This window comes from Parambassis ranga, chromosome 22 (genome assembly GCF_900634625.1).
Source record: "Parambassis ranga chromosome 22, fParRan2.1, whole genome shotgun sequence".
Lineage (NCBI taxonomy): Eukaryota > Metazoa > Chordata > Actinopteri > Ambassidae > Parambassis > Parambassis ranga.
The window spans coordinates 20,396,366-20,410,082 of NC_041042.1; the positions used below are offsets into that span (position 1 = coordinate 20,396,366).

The 13,717-nt window shown below is 39.4% G+C and overlaps 1 protein-coding gene across 1 annotated transcript; it reads right to left on the reverse strand.

Annotated features, from left to right (window-relative positions):
• Positions 1–6,610: 6,610 nt before the first annotated feature.
• Positions 6,611–13,165, reverse strand: osr1 (odd-skipped related transcription factor 1). The gene is made up of 3 exons (XM_028395817.1): positions 13,017–13,165; positions 9,841–10,521; positions 6,611–7,026 (listed from the first exon to the last, which is right to left on the reverse strand). Exons 2-3 carry the CDS (start codon positions 10,491–10,493, stop codon positions 6,894–6,896), a joined length of 786 nt encoding a protein of 261 aa, XP_028251618.1. The 5' UTR covers positions 10,494–10,521; positions 13,017–13,165; the 3' UTR covers positions 6,611–6,893.
• Positions 13,166–13,717: the final 552 nt, after the last annotated feature.

A 13,717-nucleotide genomic window follows, 5' to 3' on the forward strand; every position in this document is an offset into this window, starting at 1 on the left:
ATTTGCAATTGTACAAATATAATCCACTTCACAGCACTCTTTTTGCTGAACTGTACACACAACTCACTGCTTTACACACAATTTCCAAATGATCAACACACTCCTAGTAAAACTACACACATTTATGGCTAGTATTTACACTATTTTGCCAACTGTCTGGCTACACTGTCACATGTGAGAACTGTTTTACATCATTAGTTCACTTTGCAATCAGCATGAGCTCTGTACATACAGTTTTTTCTGAATGCTTAAACACTATCAATGATTCTTATAGCACAATTTCTAAAACTATTAATAGTTATAGCAAAATTACTCACTGAGTTTGCAAAACTAAAAGCAAAAACCCTGCTTTACACTCAGTTTGCACTTTTGTAACACACAATTTGCAATTGTATAAATATAATCCACTTCACAGCACTCTTTTTGCTGAACTGTAAACACAACTCACTGCTTTACACACAACTTCCAAATGATCAACACACTCCTAGTAAAACTATACACATTTATGGCTGGTATTTACACTACTTTGCCAACTGTCTGGCTACACTGTCACATGTGAGAACTGTTTTACATCATTAGTTCACTTTGCAATCAGCATGAGCTCTGTAAATAAGCCACACGTAAGCTTCAGTGTGGAGAACAATGGAGGGAGAAGAAGACTGAGAAGAGTGAGAATTAGAGGAGGATGAGGACATGAGGAAGCAGGAGGAAGAGGAGGAGGACGAAGACTAGGAGGGGAATTTTGAGGAAGAGGACGAGGAGGTGAAGAGGAAGGAGGAGGGTAAGAAGAAATATTACTGATGTCATCGGAGCTACAATAGTGGATCATGTGAGCAACCATGGAATGACCCTGAGGGAAGCTGGACAACGGGTTCAGCCTGAGCCGCTACACTGTAGCAAGCATCATAAGGACATATCGATGAGAATCGGTTAGTACAGTTCCCTCATACTAAGTTTTGTAGGTGTACTATACTCTAATGAGAAAAACAACAATACTGTACATGTAAAACTGAAACTGTTATTCCACAGATTTGCTAGACATCCAGCATCTGGAAGGAGGCATGCCTGGTCCATATCCTCGCATGCCTCCTTCCAGGTGCTGGATGTCTAGCAATTCTGTGGAGTAACAGTTTCAGTTTTACATGTACAGTATTTTTCTCATTAGAGTAAGGTACACCTACAAAACTTAAGTGTGAGGGAACTGTACTAACCCATTCTCATCAATATGTCCTTATGATGCTTGCTAGCAGCTCAGGCTGAACCAGTTGTCCAGCTTCCCTCAGGGTCATTCCATGGTTGATCACATGATCCACTATTGTAGCTCTGACAGTAATTCTATTTCTTCTTACCCTTCCTCCTTCCTCTTCACCTCCTCGTTTTCTTCCTCTAAATTCACCTCCTAGTCTTCGTCCTCCTCCTCTTCCTCCTGCTTCCTCGTGTCCTCATCCTCCTCTAATTCTCAGTCTTTTTCTCCCTCCATTGTTGTTACAAAAATGTGCTTAAGCAATCAGAAAAAAACTGTAAGTTGGAGCCTTCTTCCCATAGTCCAGCTTGGGGCCCTGTGTTCCACAGGTAAGTGACATGCATGGTCCCACTTCCATGTGATGTCAAAAACACACATCAGACCAGGCCATTATTTCCGTTGCGCCATGGTCCAGTCAGTCAGCATGGACACCTGACTTTCCAGAGGCTATCCCCAAAAACAGGGAGCTGCAAATCTGGTTCTGACATATGTGACAGAGTTCTTCAGGAGCTTTCAAGAACACTTGGAACCATGTTAGAGGGTGCCAAAGTTTACTTTGACCTTTCGACCTCTGAAATCTAAATGGCCATAACTCATCAACATGGCTCTAAGTGGTCTTGAAAGCCCTTGAAGAACTGTCACATATGTTAGAACCAGATTTGCAGCTCCCTGTTTCCAGGTCAATCCCCTGATTTGACCTGAAACTCACAAAACCCATGAAAATGGATAGAATCTGGCCTCTGAGGTTTAGGGGGCTACTTGCTGTTATATGTTGTCAATAGAAGATCCAGGAACCTGCTACCAATGTATACTGAACAGAGTTCTATTACATATATGAGTGCCAACTAGATGGCACTGACCTGGACCTAAACACCTATCTATCTCGCGATGGCCTCAGGAAAGGCAGGTGTGCCAACACCTATACAGGTCACACATGACAGTTGTTGAACTGCCCCTATGCCTTTATACCAGACCACAATCAGTGTCAGTAAAACATAAAATCTGATGTAAAAGAGGGTTACATGGCATTAGTAAGGAAAGCATGTCATTGTGACCATTTGCATGTAGATCAAGTTATAAGTCACTCCTAAAAAGGCCCATGCAGCCAGTAGTTCCTCAAAAGGAACTGATTAGTCTGAACTGCTGCTAACACACACAGTAGCTTTAGGCCTAATGTGGCTTTTAACATGCTTAGATGAAAAAACTATAATCAGTCAGATCCTGCTGGTGAACCCAGTAGGCATGGAGAGGCCAGGACAACCGACTTAAATATGTTTTCATTTATATCGTATTTTTAACTTTATAAATCTTTATTTGATTTAAATTTGATTTAAACATGTTGTTAAGGTTAAGCTTTTTTTCTCTCAACTTACCAAGGACAGGACACATGCTTAAGGACATGAAATGCAGGATCACAAATGTATGTCTGCCTGATGAGAAGTAAGACAAGGCAAAGAGAGGAGGGGATAGGCAAGAAGGGGTAGGGGAAGAAGGGAGTTGAGGAAGTGGGGGTGGACTGCTCAGTGGAGTGTTTTTGTGTTCCCCGGTAGCATAGGCCCCTACATGCATAAGTATGACAAATGCTAAGAGTTATTTCTGCTCTAGCTGTGGCTGCAGCCACAACTACAGAATTACTATAACTATGCTCATCAGCCCTATCACACTTTGAACAACTAGCTATAGGCTTTGCTAAACAGAAAAGTCGGTGAAGCAACCTACGTTATTCTGTAGGTAAAACCATTCTCCCATATCTGAGAGGCAGTGGCATTCTTAAACCTTGTCTGGGTGCAATACAGAAACCCAGAACCTGACATCTGAGCTAGTCACTAAAGCAAACATAAAAAACTCCAATGGGGTCCAAGCCAGTACAAGCAAGGTCTGTTTGCAGTTATTTTTTTGATTGATTTTTTATTTTCTAGTGTTGGGAGTTACACATTACAAAAGTAACATATTGCAGTGATATATTAAGTTTTTGTTGTAATATAATGCGTTACTGATAACATTTGGCAGGACTCAGCGCCCCAGGGAGAACTTTCCTACTGATAGTCGGCCGGGTAAAGGAGAACAAGAGATAAACAGACTGCTGTAGTCAATAAGCATTGGAATATTCAGGGGCAGGTCAGCATGCAGTTCTGGAGGCAGAGAGACCTACAGAGAGAGAGAGAGAGAGAGAGAGAAAGGCACAAAACTACAAAGAAGACAGCAAACAGTTTATGACATAAATCACTAGTATGAACCAGACTGATGAGGGGGATTTGAGGGGGCAGGGAACTGCTCAGTGGATCAGAATCAGAATCAGAAATACTTTATTAATCCCAGGGAGAAATTGCGTATATTCCAGGTGCTCCATGCATACTCAGAAACAGGTTCGAAATATAAAATACAATACAATAATAAACATTCTAGATAAAGCCAACACAAGCCACAACTGGTATATATATATATATATATATATATATATACAACCTGAATACTGTGTGCAGTAAAATCTGACAGTGCTAAAATAAATCCAATATGGATATAATTACAAGACAATGTGTTATATCAGATTGTCTGATCTCAGAGGGAGGAGTTGTATAGTTTGATGGCCACAGGAATGACCTCCTGTGGTGCTCAGTGGTGCTTTTAAGAGTTATGTAGAGAAGATTGAAGCAAGGTGTCTGGACATGTAGAATTTTCTTGAAGACGTTTCGCTGCTCATCCAAGCAGCTTCATCAGTTCTAACTGTTTGGTGGAGAACCATGGTTTATATGTGGTTGCAGGCTTCAGTGGGTGGGTCTGGGTAAAACTTACAAACAATAGCTCTCAATGTTTCCATAATTAACTGTGATGATCTGGCTGACTGAACCAGGTGTGTCTAACGACTGGCTAACAACTATGAGACTGCCGGAGGGGGACTGGTTGACAGCCCTTTGTTCTTGCTGTGAGTATGTGCTGGGAATGGATGGAAGCACTGCATTGTATGTGGTAGAAAGATGATGTCTAGGGGAAGGGAAGTTTTTTCCAGCTTACCATAGATAGCTTCCTTCACTCCTCTTTAAAACCATCTTTCCTCTCTGTCATTGTTGTCCTCAAAGGAGTGTCCTTTCTCTTTGAGGTGGAGGTGAACAGCTGAGTTTTGTCCTGAGGAGGTGGCTCTCCTGTGCTTAGCCATTCTTTGTGGAGTGGTTGTTTATTTTCTCCAATGTACAGATCAGAGCACTCGTCACTGCACTGGACTTAATATATTACTTTGCTATGTTTCTCCGTGGGAGTTTTATCCTTCGAGTGAACCAGTGTGTGTCTCAGTGTTGTCATGAGTTTGAAATGGACCGGGATGTCATGGTTGTTGAAGATCCTGCAGAGTTTCTCTGATACTCCTGACACATATGGAATGGAGATGTTCTTTCTCTGTCGGTTGTTGTCTTTCTTCTTTTTGTTAGTGGGTCTTGTTTTTGTGGCTTTGATGAGTGCCCAGTTGGGGTAGCCACGGTTTGCAGGGTCTTCCTGATGTGGTGTTGCTCCTTCTTCTTCCCCTCTGAGGTGGTTGGTACAGTTTGTGCTCTGTGCTGCAGGGTCCTGATGACTCCCAGTTTGTGTACCAGTGGGTGGTGTGAATCAAACAACAGGTACTGGTCCGTGTGTGTGGGTTTCCTGTACACTTCCATGTTGAGGCTCCTGTCCTCCTCAATGTGTACTGTGCAGGTGTCATCCACATATCTAAACCAGTGGGTGGGGGTGGTTCCAGGAAAGGAACTCAGGGCTCTTCTCTCCACTTCTTCCATGTGTCCCTCCCATCTGCACTGTGTCCAGAGAACAGCCCAGGACAGAGCTAGACTTCCTGATGACTTTGTCTATCTCTTGTGCATATTTTCATTATTTTACTAAACAAAAATGTGTTGTCACCGAGTGACATCTACGATATAAAATGCCAATGCTTTGGTTGGGACAGTAGCAGTAAATTACATTTCCTGTAAGGCCAGAGGATATGGAAGTAATTCAATGGTAAAATGCGATGCATCTGTGCCCAACTTTCTTGCCTGAATCTCTGTTTTATTAACATTTTTGCATTTCAAAACCAATAGTTGGGTCAGAGTTGTCATCCTGCTTCTGTGCTGTGCATGTGTGTAAGGAGATGCTTTCCTAGAAAAACAATACACCCCTTAAGTAAGCATGCAGGTTCACAGTTTGTTTCCATGTAATGCTGTAGTAGAATGTTGTAAAGGTATGTATTGTATTTATATGGTTGCTTATTTTAGTTCTTTGTCTTTTGCCACTACTTTATTTTAACTCTGCTGCAGTTGTTCTCATTCCAACTGCTGCAACTTTTCATCCAGTATGCATGTGCATAGTGTCATCCCACAAGGTATCAAGCTGTTGGTATGTTGGAGGACTGCACATAAGTGTGTCTATGTAATATATACTTAGGTTTGTTTTCTTCTTTCTGTTTTCCCTCAGATAACTCAGCAGGCTCTTTTACATGATGGAGGTCTGTGGTGATTGACTCACTATTGGAGCCAACCCCAAAAATGTCACTACGATCACTACAGACCTCTATGTAATACTGTAAATATACAGCAGTTACATGTTTATTGCCTGGTACAAAAAGCTGTATTGGTCTTTATAGGTAGATTTTTTTTGACAACTGTAGGGTTGGTAATTTATTAACTAAAATTTGAATTTTATAAAGATGCAATTTTTTGTATAGTTATAGGTGTGACCTCTTCAAGTCAAAAGTTGTTAGAGATTCAGGCTGTGAGCTGCATACAACTGCCCTCCAATTTCAGCTCCATACTCTGGTTTATCATAGGACACCAAGGCCCACCTTCACTGGTGGTCTTCATGTCTATCCTCAATTTAGAAAGATATTAATTACCTGTGAAACCTTACCTCAAATAGTTCAGAATGCATCATTTTAGCAGAGTGGCTTTACTACTCTGATCAAACACAACCTCAGCATACATTCATCCACCCATCCATCCATCTATTTCCATTCACTTCGCAGGGACAGCCACATGAGGATGCCCAGAAAGCCCAGACCTCCCTCTCCCTGACTACCTCCTCCAGCTCCTCCAGAACTATAACAAGGCTTTCCCAAACCAGCCACCTTACCTAAATTCTTATTGCATACCAGTATGTCAATGCACACACATAATCACATTTTTATAAAATGTTTTATTTAGAAATGATTACTTTTGAAAATACATCAAATCAACTTTGATTTTATTTGTCACATACACAGTTGTACATAGTACAATGCATAGTGAAATGTTTGTATTATGAATTGTACATTTAAGTAATCCAGTTATACATGTAAATAATAAATCAGTTTAAAGTGCAAATATACCTTATGATATAATGTATCTATACAAAAATAACATTGGGATATCAAGATGTAGGGAAATACCAGTTGAGCTTTACTATGGGTTTGATCATTTTCAGTTCTGAAATTTGTTTGTTCAGTAAATTTTGTATTATTATATTTTATAAGCTGATTAAAAAATTAAGGGAAAGTCTGCATAAAATATGTCTGTGGATGCTCTTATTCATCCAGGTCATGTTATGTCCAAGAGTTTGAATCGAGCCAACTATGAGTTCAGTCCTTGATTTAAACTCTTAGACTCTGCATAAAAAACACAGTGCTGTGCCCCCTGTTCTCTCTGTTGGTGAATCACTTCATCCTGGCTGGCTTCAGTTCTTTCACCTGCATGTGTAATGTTTTGTGGACAGCAAGAGTTCTGGACTGACAGAAGCCCTTCCCACACTCATGACATTTGAAGGGTTTTTCTTTGGAATGGATGTACCTACAGGGGTAACACAATAGAACAGCTAGTTAGTATTACAGAAGACTGGTTGCATTAAAAAAATAAAAAAATCCCTAGTTTTAGACATAATTTACTCTGACTCTTTTACATACATATCACATACATATTTAAAAATATGCTGCTACTACAACTACTTAATATGTATTATTAAGTAGTTGTAGTAGCAGCATATTTTCCGTACCCACTGTATATTAAAATTAATATACAGTGGGTACGGAAAGTATTCAGACCTCCTTCACCCTTTGTTATATTGCAGCCATTTGCTAAAATAATTTAAATTCATTTTGTTCCTCATTAATGTACACACAGCACCCCATATTGACAGAAAAACACAGAATTGTTGACATTTTGCAGATTTATTTAAGTGAAATATCATATGGTCCTAAGTATTCAGAGCCTTTGCTGTGACACTCATATTGAATTCAGGTGCTGTCTATTTCTTCTGATCATCCTTGAGATGGCTCTACACCTTCATTTGAGTCCAGTTGTGTTTGCTTATACTGATTGGACTTCATTAGGAAAGCCACACACCTGTCTATATAAGACCTTACAGCTCACAGTGCATGTTACTGCTAATAATTCTGCTGCACTTAAAGTTCCTAAGAGCACAGTGGCCTCCATAATCCCTAAATGGAACATGTTTGGGTGACCAGAACCCTTCCTAGAGCTGGCCGTCCAGCCGAACTGAGCTATCGGGGGAGAAGAGCCTTGGTGAGAGTGGTAAAGAAGAACCCAATTATCACTGTGGCTCAGCAAGTTGCTGTGACCAAGATAGAACTTTCTGGCCTTAATTCTAAGCGGCACAGGGATATCCTGGATGAAAACCTTCTCCAAAGTGCCCAGAACCTCAGACTGGGCTGAAGGTTTACCCTCCAACAAGACAATGGGCCTCATTCATTCATAACTGTGCGCATGCATGATCGCTTGACGCACAAACCTGGGATTCATCAATATTTTCTTACCTGAATTTGTTCTTACTCTGTGAACAAATTTAGAACTGTCTCATACCATGCGTACCACAAATGAGGAAAGCCGAACTGACTTAGAAAATGCAAACACATCCCTTTTAAGTACATGCAGAGCATAAAACAAGACATTTAATTAAATTTTTTTTAATCAAACTCAGAAACATTTTGGCAATTGGTGCACTTGGTCAAATGTAAGAACAACTTACATGTTAGCTGAATGGTAAATTGACCAATTAAATTCTAACTGTAGCCTACGTTTAACATTTTTTTCTTAGCAATTCCTGTTGATAAAACATGCATTAGGTTGTTATCATTGTTATTTATTGGAATCACAATTAGAATAATCTTGCTGGAAGCAGGCTGTGCATGGGTTATACTGTAGACAAGGTGAGAATAGAAAACAGTAACTGATCAAATAAGGGAGGCCTTTGGGGGAAAACTCTCAGCTCATATAAGGTATTGAAATTTATTATACAAAGTCCAAATCCTAAGCGTCTGCTCAAATGGAAAAAAAATGTATCATTTAAATGACATTTACATTTAATTCACATGACTTTGCCAGTTCATTCCAAGGGACATTAAATGGGAGATTTGCCCAGAATGCATGTATTGAGGTCTGCCTTGATATCCAGTACTGATAGATGGTGGCAACAATTCATAGCTGTTCTCCAACCTAGTTCTTTGTCTGGTTTCATAAGTAATCAGCAAAAAAAATAAGACATCAAACTTCAACCTTAAAAAGTCCACTTGGAAAAAAATAGGATGACATTGACAAGCATCATTTTGAGTTTCTGCTGTTTGATATCAGACTAGTACACCCTAAGCCATCTGTTTTGTTTATACTTCCTGGTTTGTGAATGACTTCTTGCTTAGGAAGGGAACTTCCTGTATTGGAGAGTACACTGAGAGTGAGAATGTATGTATGTAAAAGAGTCAGAATGAATTATGTCTTGTACAGCCCCTCATACATAACTTTTCTCACTGTATATATTTCACCATCTCGATTGGCTACTCTTTAACATTGGCTACTCTTTAACAAAAAGTAAAAAGTTGAATAGATAAAACTAAAGCTTTAAGTTTTGAAACTAAGTAAACCGTCTAAATCACATTGTGCTACTCCATGATCCCTTTCTGGTATTGACCCAGTCAATCCTAATTGGCTAAAGTGGTGTAAGATACTCTAAAATAATAGTTTGCACTCAAAACATGGTAAAATTATATAAATAATTAAACTTTGATATACCTGCCTGTCATAATCCATGAACATCTTAACCATAACCTATATAATTTAGAATTTCTTCTAGTTTTTAATTTAGAACAGAGGTAACCACGATATATTATTCATAAATAGTAATCTGTAATGAGCTGAATGGAATAAAAATCTGACATTAATATCAGATCAGAGCAGGTCAACAAGGACAACAAATGGTGTCGTAATTTGCTGACATTAACATTACATTTAACAGTTGTAGTCTGATGTGTTTTAAGTAACAAACATCTGATGGTTTTCTATTGTGTTTTTATTCATCAATATTGCAAAATGACATGCATTTTGCACACACTACATGTGCAAAATGTCTCCATACCTTTGAGACATCTCCCATGTTACTGTTAAGGAGAAGCACCACAGTGTTGACCTTCAATGTTTTGCTGTAAGTGTAAAGGGTGTTGACATTCAGGCTCAGATGGTAAATAATAGTTTAATAATATTTACATATGAGAATGCAGACAAATCTGTGTATGTAGGCAATTGTCAGGTTTGATTGAGGCACTGTAGTACAAAAGAATCATGCCACTTCTCTCAGAAACACCGCATTGTTCTTACCTGTGGTCTCTTAGATGGTCCTGTCTTCTAAAGGCCTTGTGGCAGATATCACAAGTATATGGTCTCTCATCTGTGTGTGTTCTCTCATGGATCAGAAGGTTGTATGATTTGGTAAAATGTCGGCAGCAGAACTTGCAGACAAATTCTTTCTTGGTTTTGGACGGTAGACGGCCACGGCTTGACTTGCATGTAGTCGAGGAGAACTTGTTCACATCTTGCAGGCATTCCTGGGTGACTGAGGTCAGGTGTTGTTTAGATGAAACCTGTGCTGCAGTGGCAGTAACATCCATCATGTTTAGGTCTCCAAATTTCAGATTATCTTTTTGGGTGGCTGCTGTTGCCAAGTTGGCAAAGTCAAAGCGAGGCTTGTTCTTGTAGCCCTGCAACAGCCCTACTGAGACAGGCTTAGGCTGTATGAAGAAGTGAGGGAATATGGGAATGGAGGCCATGGCAAACTGAGGAGGCAAAGCAAAACTTTGGTAGCCAAGTGTCCACTGATGAAGGTGGATAGCATGCAGGGTGCTGAAACTGTAGAGATTGGGAATATGATCTGTTGGGAGCTGGAGACCTGTGGAGCTCTGGATGAGGGAGCAGTTGGCCAGCTGAATAGAGGGGTGAAGAGGAACTGGTGCTGGCAGAGCCTCACTGCCCATGGCTGCTACTCCAGATTCAGCAGGCCTTCTGATTGAGACAGAAAACATCAGATGAAAATATGCAACTGTCCATGTAAGTTAAATTTCTACTATTATTGTGTAAATATATCTCTGAAATTAAAAGGGTTGATCATATGGTTTTTCAACAATACATGCAGCACTCTCACAGCACTGTAATGTGACATGCCCTATATGCAACTAGGGCAGTAAATGGGATACATGGGTGGTACAAACATAAAACAGTATTGTGTGTGTTTGTGCTGTTGCCAGAAACAGTGTCCTCAACTCCTGCCCCAAAGTAAATGAAGTCTATTTGTCTTGCTGTGACAAGATGTAGTATTTTCAATTTACGTAGTGAATAAGAACATTATAAATGCTTTAAATACAATCCTGGAGACGTTCCACCAATATTCTCTGGTGAAATAGTTGCCATGAGGGGCATGTGAGTTCAAATAGCCCCTTGTGATCTGTTCCTTTCTGATCATGATGCAGAAATAATTGACATTAATCAAAGTCAAAAGTGAGCTTTATTTTCAAAACTGCTATGTGCTGGACACACAGAGAATCAAAATTGCATTACTCTCAACTCCAAAACCTATAAGATATAACTAGCAACTTAAGAATAAACATATAAATGTAAAGTGCAAAAAATGTACCTACGATAAGGCACACACAAATAAAGTGTAACTATGATGAGGCACACTGTTTCATCTTCCCTGGAGACGAGACCCACCACAGTTGTGTTGTCCGCAAACTTCACAAAGATGTTGGTATTGTGTGTTGGCATGCAGTAATGGGTCAGCAGAGTGAAGAGGAGGGGGCTCAGCACACATCCTTGGGGAGCCCCGGTGTTCATTGTGATGGTGCTGGATGTGTTTCTGCCAACCCGCACTGTTTAAGGTCTCCCAGTGAGGAAGTCCAGCAGCCAAGTGTTCAGTTCCAGTTTGTTGATGAGCTTCTGTGGAATTACGGTGTTGAATGCCTGCGAGCGCTCATCTTCAGTGAACAGGTAATGCACGTCAATGTGCTTGGAAGGAAAAAAAAAACTACTATAGATAATTGACAGCTACTGGCAACTTTGAAGGTCACATTATCATACTTTAATACCAACAGCATTATTATTAGTAATAGTCAATAATCAAATCAGTATTTGTGGCTCCCACATACTTTATCCAATGTGGATGAAATAAATTAGACATGCTGAGCCTGTCATTCTGAGCAGATTGATATGCTAATGTGCTGAAACACTCATAGCACCACCTACTGGCAGTATATATAGGATGATTTTTCACACCTCGTATTTGAGTGAACTCCTCCTAAGGAAATGCGTGAGACTTGAGAACCCTGGTTAGTTACAACTTATAGTTATTGACCTCTAAACCGCTGTAGGAAACCTGTAATTACTATATATATTTAGTTTACAAAATGTTTATCAAGTAATTGAGCTATTCTATATCTAAACTTTTTTCATCAGGTGCTGTACTTAAATACCAGTCTGCATCTCCTCACAAACAGTAAGAGGTGGAGTTTTCTGTTGTGCACCATCATTTAGTACAATATTCTGTACCAGATCAACCACGTGAGCAAGCTCTGCAAAGTCCATGAAAAAAACGACATAAACTTATTCTTAAAAAGAAAAAAAGAAAAAAAAAACATAAAATAAGCAAAATGAGGAAATAGGCAAATTACATATAAACATAAAAATTGCATATACGATGAGGAGCTTCTGGATTTGTAGCTCAGCATTGCATGCTCTGTTGCATCAAGTGAAAACTTCTCAGCTTTAAAACTGATTAAATAATAATATATAATAATAATATTAATTAATTAATAATAATAATATTTGAGGTCAACACTGTCCCAACAGAGGCTCAGAGGACTGGCACTGATTTTAACTGAGGGTAATGTTCAATGATCAGATCTTTCATGACATGACATGGAATATCTGGTTACTGCATTTAGACAAGCTAAGCACTTATAAGACTGTTATTCTTGCTAGCCGTGATATAACAAAAAAAAAAGATTTCTTTAATATTTAGGTCCTGAGCACGAAATGCGGGAGAGCCCTATTGTAATTTTGATTGTGTTTCTGTGATATATTGAGAGAAGATATATAACATAACATAGGTTATTTCTTTAATACAAGCTTTCCTTTAACGAAATATACCACAGCCGCTCTGATAACCTAATCAGTGCATAGTGAATAATGCAGTCCTTCAGTATTTATAAAGCCGCACTTACGTGCAGGGAGCGACAAGCATGCAGGAGTCTCCATGAGCTGAGGCGTTTACAAAGCCCTATACAATAAACTATCACATAACTACACATAACCTACTGATTAGTCAAAGTTTCTCAATTTAGAGTGATCTCTCCTACTTCCCTCTAACTAACACGGAGCAGTAATTAAACACAAAGGACAGTCGCGGACGACTTATAGGAGCAGAGTTACTATGTCTCTTCTGTTCTTCAGAGGCTATAACAAAATGCAACTTCCATTTATCTTTTCTAGGTTTAAAGACTTACCAATGAATGTGTAAAAAAGCCCGTTGTGAAGTTTTGTTTAACGGATAGATGAGTTAATAAAACGGGCAGAGTGGCAGTGGCAGAGTGTTTCCCTCGCTGTTAAGAGCAGGCAGTTCTAGGTTGTACTGAGCAGGCACGCTGGTGGCTGGTGGCTGGTTCTCCACGCTGCTCTGCGCTCTCTGCTGCCACGGGCTCTTTAATGCCGTATCCAAATCATTGTCTCCTGGAACGTCACTCAGCCAACCCACAGAACACCAGTGGCAGAGCTGTTTCTTGCTATACGCGGACTATGCAAATACATAGTCCCCTGAGCCACTAGGGGGCACCAAAGCTCATCTCAGGAGAATTTAATTTACCTCTCTTTATTCAACTCGTTTGTTTATTATATTCCCAATATGCTTAGAAAAAAACAAAAATCATCTGCAATGATAAGCTGTGGCCCGTGTTTTTCTTTTAATCTTTAATTAAAGACAAACAGACACATGCTCCTTATATTCTTAAATACAGGAATACATTATCTTATTATCCTAATAAATAGGGGGAAATTACTTTACAATATATCAATATATAAAATTAAATCAAATTCATAAAACAAATATACAGATATTCAATAGTCAGGAAAATCAGCATCTGTAAAAGAAAAATGACATGACATGGGGGGAAAATAGAGTAAATAAATTCCTCATGGAAAAAAATTCTCA

Bases quoted from the DNA above. Each gene is read 5' to 3' on its own strand.
- osr1 (XM_028395817.1), bottom strand. From the start codon at position 10,493: ATGGGCAGTGAGGCTCTGCCAGCACCAGTTCCTCTTCACCCCTCTATT. The intron at 7,027-9,840 runs GTAAGAACAATG...TTACCCCTGTAG, and splicing joins GACCATCTAAGAGACCACAG to GTACATCCATTCCAAAGAAA.